General features: G+C 41.0%; 2 protein-coding genes and 1 long non-coding RNA gene across 7 annotated transcripts in view; 2 read left to right on the top strand and 1 right to left on the bottom strand.

Annotated features, from left to right (window-relative positions):
- Positions 1-4,746: 4,746 nt before the first annotated feature.
- On the bottom strand, positions 4,747-18,195 carry LOC138422023 (uncharacterized). Its single transcript, XR_011249713.1, has 4 exons — positions 18,045-18,195; positions 17,208-17,542; positions 16,075-16,119; positions 4,747-6,238 (listed from the first exon to the last, which is right to left on the bottom strand). It is a non-coding gene; the product is annotated as an uncharacterized lncRNA (long non-coding RNA).
- Positions 5,089-20,184, top strand: part of ITGA1 (integrin subunit alpha 1) — a 165,845-nt gene continuing 150,749 nt past the window's right edge. Inside the window, exon 1 of the mRNA XM_069556562.1 lies at positions 5,089-5,816. Coding sequence (XP_069412663.1) covers positions 5,756-5,816 — 61 coding nt within the window. The 5' untranslated portion in view covers positions 5,089-5,755. The remainder of the gene's footprint in view (positions 5,817-20,184) is intronic.
- Positions 5,124-19,410, top strand: PELO (pelota mRNA surveillance and ribosome rescue factor). Of its 5 annotated transcripts, none has more exons than XM_069556566.1 (4): positions 5,135-5,816; positions 17,316-17,563; positions 17,730-18,473; positions 18,779-19,410. In XM_069556566.1, exons 3-4 carry the CDS (start codon positions 17,748-17,750, stop codon positions 19,211-19,213), a joined length of 1,161 nt encoding a protein of 386 aa, XP_069412667.1. In that variant the 5' UTR covers positions 5,135-5,816; positions 17,316-17,563; positions 17,730-17,747; the 3' UTR covers positions 19,214-19,410. The 5 variants fall into 5 exon arrangements, with proteins under 5 accessions (XP_069412665.1, XP_069412667.1, XP_069412669.1 ...); XM_069556567.1 differs by lacking the exon at positions 5,135-5,816 and adding an exon at positions 16,674-16,841; XM_069556564.1 differs by having other exon boundaries at positions 5,124-5,816; positions 17,316-18,473.

Below are 20,184 nucleotides of genomic sequence, written 5' to 3'. Positions count from 1 at the left end.
TCTTTATAAAAACAAACACCTTCCCCTAAATCCTCAAAGAGGGAGAATGAAAGCACCCTTGAAGCTACTTTAAAATGTATTTGAAACCTCTAACTTTTCGAAACACAGTATTTTGTATTTTTCCTATAAAAATTTTACTTTAACATATAATAGTTTAAAAGCTATTTATTATTGAGTAAAATTGACACTACTCTTGTACCCAGAGGGGGATAACTTTTTTATGTTGTGGCCTTGAGAATCCATGATCTTACTACCAAAGAACCCTGGTATACACCAGAAGCAGAACCCTAGACTCTCTTTTATTTCTAACCCCTTAGGGAAAATTTTCTTCTCTTGTTAAAAAATTTTTTGACTGCTAGGTAATTTGAAAAGCAAATCCTTGCTAATGCCATAAAGGCATTAGCATTAGACATTCTCTGCTGTCTTAATGTATGCCCATTTTACAGGTTTTACAATTTTTATATTTTCAAGATAATTTCCTCATCCAAAAGTAAATATTCTAAAGGTGAACATTTTAGAAACAATAATAGGAGTTGATGGTAATGTTTTAGCCAAACACTAAAGTTCCCTTCTGATGCCCATCCAATGACATCACTTCCTATAGGGCCCACCACACAGAGGCCCTGACCTATGTTTCCAATGTCTATCTAATACTAATTCTTCTACCACTGAGAAGAATGATTCATTTCTATTACACATTTACTTTAAAACTAGGCATTGCGCTAAATGCTTTTTTAGGCATGTCTCATTTAATCTTCACAACAGACAGTCTTCAAGGATAAGCAATATTTTCATCCACATTTTCCTTCTGAGAAAACTGAGCCTTAGAGAAATCAAATATTTCTTCCTGTGTAATACAGCTCCCAGATGGTAGTTCCAGGACTTGAATCCATGCAGTCTTAACTCCAGAACCTACAGTAATCTTACTCATACGTTAGATAAGCTCCAAGGAGAATACTTTGGAATGAAGTATCTTTCTTTTTTGAAATTATTAGTTGGCAACCCCAATTACTTTTGCTTCATTTCACAGACTCTACTTTCCAAATTCTTAATCAGTTCAGCCTTTAACTTCTTACTGTATTTTTTTATTTTCACCAATATTTCCAAACTCTAAGAGATCTGATCAGATTTTCTCACTTAGAAAAGTATATAACATAAAGTCTAGAGCTTAACATTGAGAAAAGTGAAAGCCTTAGTCACTCAGTGTGTCTAATTCCTTGTGACCCCATGAGTTTGTAGTCTGCCAGGCTCCTCTTTACATGAAATTCTCCAGGCAAGAATACTAGAGTGGGTAGCCATTCTCTTCTCCAGAGAATATTCCTGACCCAGGGATCAAACCCAGGTCTCCTGCATTGTAGGCAGATTCTTTACCTTCTGAGTCCCCAGGGAAGAGTTTATTTAACATTAGCCACCAAGTAACCTCATATAATTACTAGTTTGTGACGACTACTTTTATCTTCTCTAAGCCTCAGTTCACTCAGTGGCATGTCTTTCTGTTAGGATAAAACTCGTTAAGAAAGTAGCTTTTCTGACATTGATTTTTGTTTAGAAGTATTGAAATTTAGAAAATGAACACTTATTCTAAATTAACTTCTCCAGCAATAGCTGTTTTCTCACTCTCTGCACTGTATTAACCTGACATGAAGACTGATAAACACAGCTACAAGATTCATAACACATATGAAAATTAACTTCAAAAACCACAGGACTGGTAGTGCTGTTTATCACCATTATTCTGTAAATCCTAGAGGAGATTTTTAAAATATTTACATTCAAAGTATTTATTAACAACTCCCCCCCCACCCACAAAGAAAGGTAAAGTTCTCAGTAACTATAGACTTAGTTATAATTTTAGAATTTCTCTTTCCATTTCTTTCTAATTGAATATATTGCAATTTTCTACAATTCCTTACATGTACATGCATGTGTATATATGTGTTTGTATACCTATATGCACACATACACACAAATATTTTGTTGCTGTTCAGTCACTAAATCATGTCTGACTCTTTGAAACCTCTTGGACTGTAGCACGCTAGGCTCTTCTATCCTCCACTATCTCTCATAGTTTGCTCAAATTCACATCCATTGAGTCGGTGACGAACTCTAACCATCCCATCCTCTGCTGCCCCCTTCTCCTTTTGTCTTAAATCTTTCCCAGCATCAGGGTCTTTTCCAATGAGTCAGCTCTTTGCATCAGGTGGCCAAAGTATTGGAGCTTCAGCTTCAGCAACAGTCCTTCCAATAAATATTCAGAGTTGATTTCCTTTAGGATTGACTGGTTTGATCTTCTTGCAGTCCAGGGGGCTCTCAAGAATCTTTTCCAGCCCCACACTTTGAAAGCATCAATTCTATGGAGCTCAGCCTTCTTTATGATCCAGCTCTCACATCTGTACATGACCACTGGAAAAACCATAGCTTTGATTATACAGGCCACATATACTATTATCTATTTTTGAAAACTGAGCAATTTGGAAAAATATTTGGGGGAAAATATTTATTATGATTTTTAATATCTAAGTGAAACTGAAAGTGTCACTTGCTCAGTCATCTCCAATGGTTTGCGACTCCATGCACTGTAGCCCACCAGGCTCCTCTGTCCATGGAATTCTCCAGGCAAGAACACTGGAATATGCTGCCATTCCCTTCTCCAGGGGATCTTCCCAATCCAGGGATCAAACCTGGGTCTCCCACATTGCAGGAAGATTATTTACCGTCTGAGCCACAGGGAAGCCTTAAAGTCTAAGCAGAAGTCAATTAACTAGAATTTACCGAGTATAGTGCAAAGCCCTTTGGGTCATGATGAGAAGCCTAAGATGCAGGTGAAACTATACAGAGAGATGAGATATACACAGGAAAGGCATTCTGTGGCAGAACTTTTCCAGAAAGAGGAAGGAAGTAGGTTGATAATATCAAGTTAACAAAAATGAGAGATTGGAAAGTCAAAGTGTGATATTGAGAGCATTGAATGAAGGCAAAGTAGCTTCCCAAGTGGTGCTAGTGGTAAGGACCTGCCTGCCAATGCAGGAGACTTAAGGGAGTTGAGTTTGATCCCCGGGTCTGGAAGATTCCCCAGGTCTGGAAGATCCCCTGGAGAACACATGACAACCCATTCCAGCATTCTTGCCTGGAAAATCTAACAGACAGAGGAGTTGGGCGGGCTACAGTCCACAGGGTTGCAAAGAATTGGACATGAATGAAGCGACTTAGCAGGCTTGCATGCAAAGGAGCCCAAGTACTGCCTAGTAGGTTTAACTATGGCCCAACACAATGTAATTTTTTACAGACTTACAGGATTTTTAAATATACTTACTAAGGAGTGAATCACTTCACATTCATAAATTAGAAGAGGAATTCTCTGGCTGATAGGTCCCTTTCTGAGATGTGATGGACATCAATATCTTACCTCTACCCACCCAATTTTTTATCTTCATTAAACTTCTTAAATTTCATCTTCTCCAACATTTACTCTTGCGATCTTCTATTTGGCAGCCTATTCAATCATCCTTGTGGCTTTCTCCCTGCCTTTCCTTGGATTCTCTGTACTGTGTCACCTGTACTGTATTCCAGGCAATGAGTCCTCCTTTGGGTGGCACTCTTGTCCTGCCTAACTCTAGTCCTGCTAGACAGAAATATTCAATTAGTAGTTAAATTGAAGCCAGTCCAGTAGAGGTGCATATAATTGAGTCTTTTTGGGGGGGCTCCAAAATCACTGCAGATGGTGTTTGCAACCATGAAATTAAAAGATGCTTACTCCTTGGAAAGAAAGTTATGACCAACCTAGATAGTATATTCAAAAGCAGAGATATTACTTTGCCAACAAAGGTCCGTCTAGTCAAGGCTATGGTTTTTCCAGTGGTCATGTATGGATGTCAGAGTTGGACTGTGAAGAAGGCTGAGCGCCAAAGAATTGATGCTTTTGAACTGTGGTGTTGGAGAAGACTCTTGAGAGTCCCTTGGACTACAAGGAGATCCAACCAGTCCATCCTAAAGGAGATCAGTCCTGGGTGTTCTTTGGAAGGAATGATACTAAAGCTGAAACTCCAGTACTTTGGCCACCTCATGTGAAGAGCTGACTCACTGGAAAAGACCCTGATGCTGGGAGGGATTTGGGGCAGGAGGAGAAGGGGACAACCGAGGATGAGATGGCTGGATGGCATCACTGACTCGATGGACTCGAGTCTGAGTGAACTCCGGGAGTTGGTGATGGACAGGGAGGCCTGACGTGCTGCGATTCATGGGGTCACAAAGAGTCGGACATGACTGAGTGACTGAATTGAACTGACTGACCACCTGTAAGGGGTTTCCCAGGTAGGTTAGTGGTAAAGAATCCACCTGCCAGTGCAGGAGACGGGAATTTGATCCCTGGGTCAAGAAGATCCTCTGGAGGAGGAAATGGCAACCTACTTCAGTATTCTTGCCTGGAAAATTCCATGAACAGAAGAACTTGTCGGGTTACAGTCCTTGGGGTCACAGAGTCAGAAACGACTGAGCCACTGAGAGTGCACCCCACACACACACACACACACACACACACACACACACACTATACCTGTAAACACAAGTCTACTCATCCATTACTTCCCCTTCTTTGAAATTCTCAAAACCATTAAAACATAGCTGATTTAAATACAGCACCTATTTGGCGAAGGTACCATGTAGATGTGGCTCTTGACTTAGAGGATGTACAACTCGACAACGGAAGCACTGCAAACTCCTAAGTGGAGTAAATAACATGTACCCAAATTAATTCATTCTTATTTATTAAAGTCTGTAGCAACAAGAAATTAAAAAGTGCCCTAAATTCTTCCTTAGGTTGAATTTCCAGTGTACAAACATCCTAATTGAGATTAAACAAATAGCCCACACACATTCCATTTTTAACGAGGCTGTTTTCCTCCCTTCCTTCCCCTCTAGATTCCCTCTTGCATTTCTCCTTCCCTTTTTCTCCCAGTCTTAGCTCTCCTTTCCTCTAGCTATCACAGTTTGCCCGAAGAAAAGCCTCCCTGTGACCACGAATCAGCAGAAAGGAAGCAAACCCTGATTATGGAAAGCCAAGCCCTCAGAGGGGCGTGTCGGGGTAGACGCCCCCACCCGCTTTGAGTGCAAAAAGGCTGGACAGCGAAGTTCAAGTGCCCGCAGGAGAGGCGCGCGGCAACCAAATTCGCTCACTTTTATAGACGGACTGATCCCTTCTACGCAATCGGACCTCAGGAAAGCCGCTTACTGGTCGAGGAGCGCCGGCACTTTGAAAGCGCCTGGGTGCCCAGACCCAGGGAGAAGCGAGGGGTGCGAAGGCGGAGCCACTGGGCTAACGACACCCCCGCAAGGGCCGGCCCTCGCCCGCGTTCCTACCACCTTAGGGAGTTGGCGCCGGGAGCCGGATCACCCTCTCAATGAAAGGCAGATGTCCCTTTAAGGTTTGCTTCGCAGCTCGTGGACTTTAGCCTAAACAAGGACCCGCGAAGCTGGCTTTATTTGTCCATGTCTCAGACAGAGCCTGGGAGGCTGCCAGTGGGATTTCAGAGCACGAAGGCGGGGGGCGATGTGGCAATCTGCGAGGCGAGTAGCGTGAACCGAACTTAGAGGCACTGGTGGAAAACACAGGAAATCGCCCCGCTGCTCCCCGGGCGCCGGGGCCGACCGGCCAGCGACTGAGACCGCCGGCGGCGAGCAACGCGGCTCCTGCGCGCGGTTCCGCCGAGTCCTCGCCCCTGATCCCGCGCGTGCCCCGGGCGCTGCGCCCACTCCAGTCATGGACCCCCGGCGCCGCGCCAGCCCAGGGGTCGCTGTCGCCTACTGCTGGCTCCTCTCCGGTGAGTGACCCTGCTTTTCTCCGAGCATCTCCTGAGCGCGGGACTCCGGGAGGGAAGCGCGCAGAGCTTCGGCCCGGAGTGAGAAGGGAGCGCGGATCCACTTTCGGGCGCTCCAGATAGTCCGGGCAGGTTGGAGCTCTGAAAGCAGTTTTCTGCGTTGGGTTTTCGGTGTCAATTACTTTTGAAGTTGTTTCAAAACCTCCCCCCACTCCCACCTCAATGATGGGGGGAGCGGTGCTGAAAACTTTACAAGGTGGAAGTGACTTTTCAAATTAAAGTTGTTTTTTACAATATACATGGTATTTTAGGACTTTGCTGATGGCTTCTACTTTCCTTTTTCGTGTCTGTGTATAGAGTTTCTACTTTCAGGTTGCTCAAGAGTGGACATTATTCTTGCTGTTATGTACTCAAGATAGTTTCTCCTACAAAGGAGGAAAGAGAAGAATGCAAAGCAAAGTTGTCTCTTGTGCTGAAATGATGTTTCTGTGTTAGCACCCAGGAAAAGGAATATATTGAAACTGAGGAAGTAGTGAACATTTACTTTGAGAATTAGTAGAATAATTTTTAAAATACAAAGTAAAGTACTGTTACTTGTGCATAAATAGGTATCTTTGGGGGGAGACTTAAGCACAGTGGAGATGCAAGCTTATGCTCAACTTAAGGGCGGAAAAAAGGTTGAATCAAAACATTTTCTAAGATTTTCCAAATCATTAACCGATAGTTAGATCTTTTCTACTAGTTACTGACTGAGCAGGAAAAGTTGCAAGGGTGAAAGAAAGAAAAGGCAGATGGCTGAAGCTTTGTGTGAAAAGGGCCAATAATCCAAATAGTGTCAACTTCTGAACAGCTTTACAGTCAGTGAGTGGCTGACTGTGTAAGCCACTGTCATTATCCTTTACACGTGTTGAGCTATGTATGCATGCATGTTAAATCGTGCCCAATTCTATGCAACGCTGCAGACTGTTGCCTGCCAGGCTCCTCTATCCATGGGATTTTCCAAGAATACTTGAGTGGGTTGCCATACTCTCCAGGGGATCATCCCAAGGGATTCATCCCAAGTCTCACCCTGTCTCCTGCACTGGTAGGTGGGTTCTTTACCACTAGAGCCACCAGGGAAGCCTATTTGACCTATGATTCCTCTCCAACTCAGTTTTTTGGGAGGCTGTTTGCATCTTGTTGTTGTTGTTGTTGTGCAAAATTTGAATGTTTTACTAAGTACTCAAGTTGTACTTTTCTCATTTTACTGAATAAGCAGTCACTAATTTAGAAATGGGTTTCCCTGGTAGCTCACTTGGTAAAGAATCTGCCTGCAACGCAGGAGACCCCTGTTCAATTCCTGGGTCTGAAAGTTCCCCTGGAGAAGGGATAGGCGACCCACTCCAGTATTCTTGGGTTTCCCTGGTGGCTCAGACAATAAAGAATCCGTCTGCAATGGGGGAGACCTGGGTTCGATCTGGAGAATTCCATGGACAGAGGACCCTGGCAGGCTACACTCCATGGGGTCGCAAAGAGATAGACACAACTGAGCAACTTTCAATGTAGAAATAATCAAACAAGGTTTGCAAATCCTCTGAAAAGAATGAAATGCAAAAAAACAGAAGTAAACAAATTACAATTTCGTATATGTGTGTATGTGTGTGTATATATATATATATATATATTCAACTACTTTATTTCCTTATGCTTAAAACAGCTGTAAGTTGTATACTGTTAGTTTTCTGCAACTGTTGGAGGTAATGAATGCATATGTGCTAAATCTCTTCAGTAGCATCCAACTCTTTGTGACCCTACAGACTGTAAGCCCACCAGGCTCCTCTGCCCATGGAATTTCCCAGGCAGGAATACTGGAGTGGGTTGCCATTTCCTTCTCCAGGGGATCCTCTGACCCAGTGACAGAACCTGGGTCTCCTGCATTGGCAGGCAGATTGTTCACCAAAGAGCCAACTGGGAAGCCTTCTTATGGGTTATATTCATGCCCATTTCACACCATAACAGAAGGATCTAAAATTTGATGTCTTCTTTTCCTTTGTTGGTTATCCTGTCAGCCATCATGTTGTCAGCTTCCTTACAAACTTCTCATCAATCCATAGAGTCCATAATCTAGGGTCTTATCACCATACCCACCCATGCACAGTACTGTAGAACTCATCTTCTTGTCTTCAGTCTGAACTTAACCTCTAATTAATCTTCCTAATACATAGTTTTTATCATACTTTAGTCTTTAGCCAAAAATCTTTGGTGGCTCTATGTTATCCATAAGATAAAATCTACAATTCTCAACCAACCTTTCAGGGTCTTCCCTAATCCAGTACCCTCTGTCTCCTACTATGCCTGTTATCAGTTTCCTATTGCAGTCATAACAAATTGCCCCAGATTTACTGGCTTAAAACAAGACAAATTTACCACTTATAGTTCTATGGGTCAGAAGCCTCTCTGGGCTAAAATCAAGATGTTGGCAGGGCTGCCTTTTATCTGGAGGTTTTAGGGGAGAATCAATTTCCTTGCCTTTTTCAGATTGTTAAAGGCAATCTGCATTCCTTGGCTTGTGGCTCCATCCTCCATCTTCAAAGCCAGTAAAGTAGCATCTTCAGATCTTTCCTGTGACTGCTTCTTCATCACATCTCCATCTCTGATGCTGACCCTATTTCCTTCCTCATATGAAAATGCTAATTATGCTGGGCTCCCCTGAGTAATCCAGGATAATCTCCCCAGCTCAAGATTCTTAATTTAATCATATATACCAAATCCTTTTTGCCATATATAGTGATACATTTGCAAGTTCCAGGGATTAGGAAATGAAGATATATGAAAGACCATTATTTGCCTACCAAAACCTCTGAACATAAACTGCCAGTCATGACAGCGAGTCACATTTCCTTATTTCCCGCATTAGTCCTCAGGCTTATTTTGCTACTGTCCATATGACACTATTTTACGCATCTAGAAAAGCATTCCACCCTTCTTTCTTACTACCCCCTGCCCTCTAAACAAACTCTCTCCAGTCTTCAAAGCTGGGTTTACATCACAACCATCTCTCTAATAAACCATCTCAGTAAACTTCCCATTATATTTAGGACTATCTTGTATTAACTTTTCCCAACATTTAAACATGAGCCATCAAGAAAGATGCCCTTCTCTATGTCTAAAGTCTTTATCGTTACTTTAAATATGTCAAAGTCCCAGCAAAAGAACTAGTGGCACATGTAAAAGATTTAGCTGAAGAAAACTGACTTAAGTCAAGGGACTGTTTGCAGAAACATAGAAAGGAATTGACAAACGTTGATGGAACACGTAGAACAAGCAGCAACAAGTAGGAACAAAGCACCTGAAGCAACATGAGATGAAAAGCCACTGCTGTTCCTAGGCCTGACGGGGTAGCAACGTCAGCTTGACTGTGAATTCTGGCTATGGGAGGGGGACCCCTGGACAGGAGCTGTGGCCATAAGAAGCAGAATGCAGCTAGTGCCAAAGCAGGGAGAAAACAGGGGAAATGAATACTCTGCCTTTTCCTCCTGCCCCCTAATGCCTTGCCCAGCTCTCCCACTGGTCATCTCCAAATGGCAAAATTCAAACTCCCAGGGGACAAAGATCAAGACAATAACAGAGAAGAACTAGCACAACTTATTGCTGAAAGGCACATATTTTTTGAGAATGTATTAGATATGAGGCCCTGTGCCAAGAATTTTGCACATATTACATTTTAGTCTCAAAAAGGGGAAATTCTGGAACTATTATTCATATTTTACAGATGAAGACACTAAGAGACTAATTTGACTAAAGTCACACAATTAATAAATGGCAAACCCTATACTCTATTCAGATCTCTCATGTTCTCGAAATAATGTACCATTTTGGAAAAGACCATGATGCTGGGAAATACTGAAGGCAAAAGGAGAAGGGGGCGACAGAGGATGAGATGGTTAGGTAGCATCATCAACTTAGTGCCCATGAATCTGAGCAAACTCGAGGAGATAGTGAAGGACAGGGGAACCTGGCATGCTGCAGTCCATGGAGTCACAGAGTCGGACATGATTTCGGGACTGAATAACAACAACAATTGGCTGTCTAAATATAAATCCATTTCCCTCTTGCTCAACCCTCTAAATGTTAAATCCAAGTCTCACTGTCTAAAAGACCTTGATAAGGATCTGATTAACGATGAAGTGGGTCTGTTTTCCATGACTTTTAGGTATATAGTGAAATTAGATGATGTCCCTTCCTACATTAATTATAACTCAAATAAGACTCATTATAACTCAAAATTACTCAAAATAACTCAAATTATGAATCAAAAAATATAATCTCCGGTTATTAAAAATACAAGTACAGAATTATCCCTAATTGAGTTGTGTATCTCTCCTCCCTAGAAACATTTCAGCTAGACTACAAGCAGGAGTCTTCTTTTATGACTTTTTTCACAGGCAAGATTTCCTATTCTAAAAGAAGTCCAGTGAGCTAATGGCTGGATATGGAAGGAAGTCAGCCACTTACTTATAACAAAGAAATGACCTCCAATGACATACAATGGATTGTCAGAAGCTGCTGAAAATAGCGAAAATATTTAAGTCATTAAGAAGTCTGTAAAGTCAGCAATAAATTCAGAGGACTTTTGTTCGTTTGTTTAATAAATGGGCAGTAGTGGTAGCAGTAAAATATACATGCCAAACTAGTTTGCCTACTTTTCTTCCCCGCTCTCATGCTGTTATTTTGATGCATGAGCTCAAGGGCCACAACTTATAACTGTTGATCTTACTTCCTTAGATGGATGCTCCTCTGCCTGGGTTCTAACACCTCAACCCAACAAACACCCCATTAGATGTAGAACTTGCTGAATTTTAATATGCCCCTTAACTAATTTATAAAATAAAGGAGCTCATGTTTTAAATATATTCAGAAAACGAGACATCAAAATGCTATTCTTTACCTACACTGCTACGGATCCTCAAGTCCCCATGTGAATGTTATTTCCATGAAGCCACTGGAGTAGACTGAACCCCCTCCCCCAGATACTTGTATGCCTCTAGCACCTTTACTTCTATAATATACAGCATATTAAAATTAAACATCAAGTTGTCTGTTTCCCAGATTAGTGTATGCTCTGTTGAGAATAGGGTCTTTGTTTATTATCCCTACCATCTATGAATAATAGGTACTTGAAAATTTGCTACTGAATGAGTCACCAAAGAACAGACTACAAACAAACTCATAAAATAATAAAGGAGCCAAGTTGTCTCTTTTAGTTATATCAGGAATATTCTATCTATCCATATTTATATCTAGTTGAATGGGAATCACCATCAAGTGACTGATGCACCAGTATTTTAGGTACTATTAAGAAAGACAAGTGCTGCCAATCCAATTATAATTGCTGAACCTACAGATGCCTCCTAGTTTCAAGAGAGGTTAAAATGTTGAAATATATACATCTGAAAATTATAATAAATAACATGCGGTATATCTACATGCAATTTTCTATCACATTTTTAAAAACTGCATCATAAGATTCCAAACACACTCCTAGATACAAAGATATGAACATTGTCCTCCTTTTAGTTCTCTTCCAGGGCCAAGTTTGATTCAAAGAATAATCACTCCTCTGACACCTGCAACCTCACCAGATCCCAATAACAGAGCTTTCTCTGGATACCTTTAAGAGGAAGCTTAGGGAGAAAAGTGACAATAAAATAATTCAAAAACGTTCCAGGTCACAGGATCAATAACTCCAGTTTTGGCAGGCTTTAATATCTCTAATATTCTTTCATATCAGTGGTTAGTGCCAGGACCAAGTATATTTGACGGGACCTAATTTTTTATCAAATGTCTTTTCTAACTCAAAAGGAAAATTAAAAAGTCAACTAAATCTTAAAAGGCAATTAAAATATATGCACTGGTTGGAATTAAGAATTCACTTTATGTGCAAAAACATTAATATTGCTTTATAAAAATAGTAGAGCTCTATAAACAAAATAAGTGAGAAATCTTTGAAAAATCATTATAATTCAGATAGTAAAAGCAGTGAAGACATATTTTTTTTGGTATGAACTATTTGAGATCTGCTGAAATAAATGAAAATTCTTAAATTTGAATAGGATACCTAAATCAATCACATTAGAACCTCAAATGATTAAGATGAATGGTCTGCATATTTTATTATAAATACTATATTCCTAATACAACTTAGAAATATACTTTTCAAAATTTTCTTTTTAACTATATACTTTTAGTTTGCCAAGTACTACAGTTTGAAAATTCAAAGGTATTGACCAGTTCCTAAAATTACATATTTTATTGTAATATTTTAATAAAATAATCCTATATTATATAGAGATTCATACAAACAGGAATATACCCTCCCACATACTTTTGTTGATAAGATTATTTATTTAGTAGGAGGCTTTATATTGTTTTGTGACAACTGCAAGTAAATATTTTTAATCACAGGAAATTTAAATAGGGAGTAAAGCAAGTTCCTTAAAGCAAAACAAAACACTTTGCCCTTTTCGCTTTTACCATTTTACTTGAATTAGCTGAATAATCCTCCCAGTCAACCACTAACTTTGCTTGTGGACGTCACATAGGCATCTTTGTACAATCTAAGGTTAGCACATTCTCTCTTAAATAACTATTGCAATCATCACCAGAAATTTATAATAAGAGTGCTGGTTGTTTATTCTGTAATGATCATTTTCCAAACCAAGTGTAATAACACCAATTGTCATCATACAAGATTTTAAAACATTCTAAGACCTTTTTCTCACTAAGATATATTTAAAATTAATCATTTTCTTATCCATGCATAGATAGCTCAAAAAAATGAAATAGGTTTACAAAAATTTATCTTAAGAGAAATCTTCCTTTCAAAGTATCAGTAACATTATAAAACAGAATGTGATTTCATAATTTTAAGATGTCAGTGATAGACAAGTTAAATACTCTGAATTAAAGTAGAGCTAATAACCACTCATTCTTTCATATAATTATGATAATATACCAGTTGTGCTGGGTTCCAGGAACACATGAAAAGTGATACAAAGGAACACAACAAAAGGTAGTGTCTGCCCTTAAGAAGCTCAGAGTCTGAGAGAAGTAATAGACAAGCAAAAAAGTAATAATGGGAAAAGCCCCCAAAGCAGAGAAAGGAAAACATTAGTTTTGTGTTGTTGGAAAGTAACCTTTGTAAAAAAATATAAGATGGATACAAGAAAATGTATACAGCCTCTACTATTTAAGGGTCACTGTGCTAAGTACAGGATCTTCAAACAAGACAGCCCATTAGCCCTGCTGCTATCACACAAATCATTTCTAATGTTATTATTATAACAGGAAGGATTGTAATCAGTTCATCGTGAGGTACATGAGCCAGCTCATGCAGTAGGAGTAACCTGTTTCCCTGGAAAGGAGGTAGTAAGTAGTATATATAAATGCACCCAACAGATCATCCATCATTCAACTCTACTGGACCAGTTATTTTTCAAGGCTGAATAATTGTGATCATGTTAAAGTGAGCCCTTACTCCTTGCTTTGTCTGATCCAAATCTCTAGTTTCAAGCCAGGTATTCTTAGAGATTTACAACAATACCTTACATGTCTATGAAAGTGAAAGTGAAGTCGCTCAGTCATGTCCGACTCTTTGCAACCCCTCGGACTGTAGCCCACCAGGCTCCTCTGTCCATGAGATTCTCCAGGCAAGAATACTGGAGTGGGTTGCCATTTCCCTCTCCAGGGGATCTTCCCTCTCCAAGGATCGAACCCAGGTCTCCTGCATTGCAGGCCTACACTTTACCCTCTGAGCCACCAGGGAAGCCAATTTCACAGTTTTCAAAGTATCATAATCTCATTAAAACCTTCTAAGGGATAGTGAATGAGAGAGGCAGACAATCTTATTTATAATTTACAGTGAAAAAGTTTAGGTTTATAGAGGTTGGGAACTTATCTAAAGTTGCTAAAATCGAGCTAGAAAAGACCATAACTCAGGTCTGCTAACTCTTGACATGTAAACATTAAAATTAGTATTGATCTTTTACCACTAAAATCGGCCTTAGAAGAATCAGATTCAAAACTGAAAATAAATGTGTCAGGGTGAGATTATGGGTAGTGTTTTAATTTTTTAAAAATACCATTGCAGAATAGGTTTTACAATTAAAACAATTTTAATTACTGAATTCAACTTCCTCAATTCCTAAGTAAAAGAAGTTCAGTTTTAAAGAGATTAAGTGGTGCCAGAAATTATAGTAAAAACAATTGACAGTGTAAGAATTACAATCCAGGATATTTGACTTCTAGCCCAACTGAGACACTGGAAGTATATCAAAAACAACAAATTGAAAGCTTTTGGAAGCAACAACACTGACTTCTCTTTCTTCTGGAGAGATTAATATAAATAAAATTTTATAGGAAAATAGATATAATTAAAGTTACTGATACAAAGATTTCTATCTTCAAAGAGCCAATAAGTAAGTATAAAATTAGGATTTAAAGCAACATAGTTAAATTTTTTTTCTCATGATTTTGCTTATTTAAAGACTGAAAACACTCTATACTGGCTATATGTCATATAACTACTGTACCGTAGAAGTCTGAAAATAAAGGGAACTACTTTGTAAGCCAGGTGAGCGATAGTTAATAGTATCAGTATCTTAAGAAGTATCTGTAATAATGTTAAATATAGTTACTACATTTTTTATCTGATCCACTCAGCTCGTCATCCATATATGAGTGCCTACTAGGTGCAAGGGGACTTTTCATGGGACAGTGGAGGGATGCAAGGATGTACCCATCCAGATTTCAGTAAGAAAGAAATGTACCCAACTAATAGAATGCATGGTTTCAACTTGAAGGTAACATTTCAGCTTAATGATAAGCAGGCTTAAATGGATTTATGGAAGTAGGGGTGAAAGAAAGTGACATTTTAAAAGATAAGAGCTAAGGCAGCAAAGTAGAAAGTTGCCAGGATGTACAGGGAACAAAGACTGCTCCCATTGAGGAATTCAGGGGGCTGAAGGGGATACAGGAAATAAAATTTGTAAAGTCATGTCTTGAAAGCCTTGAATTTCATGGAATTTGGATTTTAACAGAGAATGAGAACCCCCAAATAACTCAGAACTGTGATGACTGACCTAGAAAGACCAAGTTATAACACAAAATCTGGGAGAAAAACATCTGACCATTCAACAAGCTCAAATTACTAAAAAAAAAATTCTGTTATGGACATTTCAGATCAAAAAACATTTCTGTGAAAGTGTTGTAGTATGTTCAATCACTGAAGCACATTTATATTTTAAAAGACAACCCAAAGCAGTGTGTCTCATAATTAAAAAGAAAGAAGAAAAATCACAAAATCAACAGGCAACAGAGGTTTATCATTGATTTGCAACCAATTTTCTAAGGTAGGATATTTGATCTTTCTCGAGAATTACAATGGTGACCAAGACCAAGCAGAAGGAAAATTATGTTGAAAAGAATATAAGGACTTTTTTGTTTTAGTAATAAAAGAGCAAGGAAGAAACCCTCCTTTCAATGCCCCAGGTTGACTCCTAAGCTGTGAGTCTTGGTTTAACTGATAAAGGTGAGAGTTAAGGGGAAATGACAGGAGAGGATGAGACGGTTAGATAGCATCAGTGACTTAATCAACATAAATTTGAGCAAACTCCAGGAGATAGTGGATGAGAGGGAAGCCTGGTGTGCTGCAGCCCATGGGGTCCCAAAAAGTCGGACATGACTGAGCGACTGAACAACTACACATAACCTTCAGAGTTTAGGGGATGATTTCAAGCGTCCATAAATTTAGATTTGTGTTGGTGGAATGAGTGTGGAATTAAGCAGGCTTGGATTTGAATACTGGTTATGTGACCTTGAATACATCCCTTAACCTCTCTAATTCATTTTCTTCATTCACGTATGAGAATAACAAATATTTACCTTATAGGTAAGAACTGGAAAAAGCATAGGAAGTACCTGGTGAATATTCAAGAAGTGATAGCTCTTCACTAAAAACCTAATATGTATTAAGGGCCCTGAGTACCTATCACTGTGGTTTTTGATCCTTGGCAGATTTTCAAGAGGGGGAATGATTATACTTAAGAAGGTGACCAAGGAGCATCTCAAAGCATCTCCTCCTCCTTCTTTACCCACCACCTCTCTCTCTCTCTTTCTCTCTCTCTCTCTCTCACACACACACACTACCAGTTAAGAATTCTTCAAGCTTAACAAGCACCTTTTAAAAAGATACGTGTCTGTTGGAGACAAAAGCCATACTCACACTTTAGTGTATTCAGTTCCTTGCTCAATGTAAAGTTGTTGAGTTCTGGAAGAAGAAGGCAGTCTGAGTTAGGAACTTTGGGAGGGCACTCAGTATGATAGAAGGTGGCCAAAGAAGGAGGTACAGTACAGAAAGGGCAAGGAAGAGGAGATACCACCCCCCCCCAAAAAAAAAAAAACCTGTTCTAATTTGCACTAGAGTTTTGCAGGGGGCCTTTGTGTTCCCCCGCCCCCGACAACCTTTGAGGAAGTTAATAGAGATTTGGGTATCAAGATTTGTGCCAAAGTCATATTATGCTCTTTCATCCCAGTCTTACATTTTAGGGTGGTTAAGTTTCCCTTCCAATGCCTTACCCAATAACATAGGAAGGCGAATGGGGAAGATTTGTGCCCTCTGCCCTCCAAGCCATCTTAACTCTCAAAACTTTGGTGGCTTTTTCGATTCACTGGTCCTTTGAAGAGGCAATTCCCACCTTTCAAACTACCCCCGCCTCTCCTTCATCCCAAAATGTTAAGTGACTTAAGGATTTTTTTTTTTTTTCCAACTGAATTCTGCACCTGTTCAGTCAGGGTAAATCAGTCCTTCCTCCACTTCCCCAGGGTCTCAGCTCAGCTTTGACAATGAAGATCCGTTCCTAAACTGTTGAGACCCAACCTCTACCGTAAACATTTCACAGGCTGCTGAGCAGAGGAAAGCTGAGACTGCCAACCTTGGCTTCTGGGGTCCTCAGGACATCAGATCAAAGCAACTGAGAGGTCCATTCAGGGGTAAATTCCACAGATGGTTTCTTCTCTCTCTGGGATCAGTGTTCTAACATCTGGGTTAATCAGATCGTGGTCAACTGAGAGCAGAAGGCAGCGGGCACGTTACTCAGTGCAGATGCCCCGTGACCAGACGTTCTTAAGAAACAGCTTCTGGACAGAGCAGCTCCAAAAAGCGTGCACCGTCTGAGTGAGGATGAGGCAGGAGCAAGGTGGGGCGTAGTTTGGCCCTTGGTGCCAAGTCTGCACTTTTCAGAGCCCTTTTACTTTTCCATAAATTATTACTTTTTCGTAACTAGAATTACCCATAGGGAGAAGGTGCAGCACACAGCTTAAAATATATATATATATATAATATATATTTGCACTCACAACTCCCCAGAATCTTCACAAACAGGGGTGGAAGAAAAAACTTAGGAAGTCCAAGTTCAGCACTAATACCAAAGACTCGCCACCAAAGACTCCGTGTGCTTTCCTTAGGTGGTTTATTTCTCGGGAAACACCTCCGGCCTTAGCGCGCCTGCGCACGCGCAAGCTGCGGCCCCGCCTCCTCCTTGGGGACGTAAGCCGTGCGCCGGGAGGCAGGACGCGGGCTGCGCATGCGCTCTCGTTGCATCAGCCTTGGTGAGTACAGCAGCCGGAACCGCGAAGAGAAAGGTGTTGGCAGCGGTGTCTCTCGAGCCGATTTTGCGCGGCGCGCCTCAAGACTACGAAAAGAAAGGGCTAGAGTAAGTGCCCCACCCCCCGGCCGCTAGAGTCGGATATAACGTGTTTCCTTCTCGCGAGGCAGGTGCCGGTAGGAACCGGGCCCCGCCCCCTTCCCGGCCTAGAATTTCTTTCCCTTCCCGACCCCTTTCCCCGTGGGGACCCCCTCGGTTCCTCTTGTTTTGGCAGTGAGCCCCCGCCAGGGTCATGAAGCTCGTGAGGAAGGACATTGAGAAAGACAATGCGGGCCAGGTGACCCTGGTTCCCGAGGAACCCGAGGACATGTGGCACACCTACAATCTAGTGCAGGTGGGCGACAGCCTGCGCGCTTCCACCATCCGCAAGGTGCAGACCGAGTCCTCCACCGGCAGCGTGGGGAGCAACCGGGTCCGCACGACCCTCACTCTCTGTGTGGAGGCCATCGACTTCGACTCCCAAGCCTGCCAGCTGCGGGTCAAGGGGACCAACATCCAGGAGAATGAGTATGTCAAGATGGGGGCTTACCACACCATCGAGCTGGAGCCCAACCGCCAGTTCACCCTGGCCAAAAAACAGTGGGACAGTGTGGTCCTGGAGCGCATCGAGCAAGCCTGTGACCCAGCCTGGAGCGCCGATGTGGCGGCTGTGGTTATGCAGGAAGGCCTCGCCCATATCTGCTTAGTCACTCCCAGCATGACCCTCACTCGGGCCAAGGTGGAAGTGAACATCCCTCGGAAACGGAAAGGCAACTGCTCGCAGCACGACCGGGCCTTGGAGCGGTTCTATGAACAGGTGGTCCAGGCCATCCAGCGCCACATACACTTCGATGTTGTAAAGTGCGTCCTAGTGGCCAGCCCAGGATTTGTGAGGGAGCAGTTCTGCGACTACATGTTTCAACAGGCAGTGAAGACCGACAACAAAGTGCTCCTGGAAAACCGGTCCAAATTCCTTCAGGTAAAACAGCCTTACCCAGGGATAATTAAACATGGATGGGCAGAGGGGTTTGCTTAAACTACTCCTAACGTTTTAGAACTCAGAATAGTACAAGAGGAAAAAAGGTTTAACTTGGCTGGGATTGTGAATTGGATAATGCGGTGAAAAGAAACCTGTTAAGCAGCTAGAGATTTTATGTAATAAACTTGGTTTAAATTCTTAAACATATAAAACCTTAGTAGTGTTTTTGGCTTGAGGTCATTGTGGGCAGTTTAACGGATACACTAAGAGATTCTTTTGACTAACTTTTATAATTGTGATTCTAGGTACATGCCTCCTCTGGACACAAGTACTCCCTGAAAGAGGCTCTTTGTGACCCTACAGTAGCTAGCCGCCTTTCAGACACAAAAGCCGCTGGGGAAGTAAAGGCCTTGGATGATTTCTATAAAATGTTGCAACACGAACCAGACCGAGCATTTTATGGACTCAAGCAGGTGGAGAAGGCCAATGAGGCCATGGCAATTGACACATTGCTCATCAGCGATGAGCTCTTCAGGCACCAAGATGTAGCCACACGCAGCCGGTATGTGCGGCTGGTGGACAGCGTGAAAGAGAACGCAGGCACCGTTAGGATATTCTCTAGTCTTCACGTGTCTGGGGAACAGCTCAGCCAGTTGACTGGAATAGCTGCCATCCTCCGCTTCCCTGTCCCTGAACTCTCTGACCAAGAGAATGATTCCAGTTCTGAAGAAGATGAATGATTGCAACTAATAATTGAGACAACCTCTTTCTCACTCCTTCACTGTTACATTTTCTCAGCATCCTGTGAAGAAAGCTGCAAAAATGGCACTTTGGTTCTTACAGGGATTTTTCATGTATTTGGTCACTCTAGGTGATTTGTGGTTGGCAAGACATGTTTTCAAACTGAACAATAAAAAGAAATAATCTCCATATATTATTAATTGGGATAATTTTATTTTGGAATTATGAGTTATTCGCAACTCTTAGAAACATTTTGTATATTTAAAAAGAATGCCTATATATTCTTTGGGATGGAACATAAAAATTCCATACAGCATGCTTTGAAGTAGTTTTCCTTAGGAAAAGCTTGTTAATATCTCATTATCTTCACTTTACATTGTTTAATTTGGCACGGTATATTCTTACACTATGTTCTATGATCCTTTTACTTGCCATCTCCCCCACATTCCAATTTTTCTTAATTTTTTAATTTATTTGCTATTTTAAATGATTGCTTAGTAATTAGAAGACTTCCCTGAGGCTAAAGTTAAAATCTGTTTTTCTTAAGAAACTTGTTAAACCAACCTTGTTAAAAGTAATAAGCTAGGTTTTTCTTGCCAGTTTAAAATAAATCATATTTGCTTTAGAGGAGTGCCTAATTAGTTACTTTTAGGTTGTAGAGCTTTGATCTACTAAAGATTCTCAGGATAGTCTACTTAAGGTGCTTTTATTTTTAAAATGAGGCCAAGTATGAGATTTGCTTATTAAGAGCTAATTAATGGCAAGCCTAGATATAGTGCGCAGTCTGTACTTAAGTTCTTTGCTCTGCCACACTGTTTATGTATTAGGGAGATTATCATAGTTACAGTTGATGCTGCCATGAATTTGTCTGTGCATTTACATTCTAAATGGAGGGGTGAGAAAGCCTGTTCAGAAAGTTTGTCACGTCATTGTTTTCAGTCGCTCAGTCATGTCCAACTCTGCAGCCTCA

This window comes from Ovis canadensis, chromosome 16 (assembly GCF_042477335.2).
Source record: "Ovis canadensis isolate MfBH-ARS-UI-01 breed Bighorn chromosome 16, ARS-UI_OviCan_v2, whole genome shotgun sequence".
Taxonomy (NCBI): Eukaryota; Metazoa; Chordata; class Mammalia; order Artiodactyla; family Bovidae; genus Ovis; species Ovis canadensis.
This window is presented reverse-complemented; position numbering and strand designations above follow the sequence as displayed.

Coding starts and splice junctions, on each gene's coding strand:
- PELO (XM_069556564.1), top strand. CDS start 17,748: ATGAAGCTCGTGAGGAAGGACATTGAGAAAGACAATGCGGGCCAGGTG. Junction 18,474..18,778: donor ACCGGTCCAAATTCCTTCAG/GTAAAACAGCCT, acceptor TTGTGATTCTAG/GTACATGCCTCCTCTGGACA.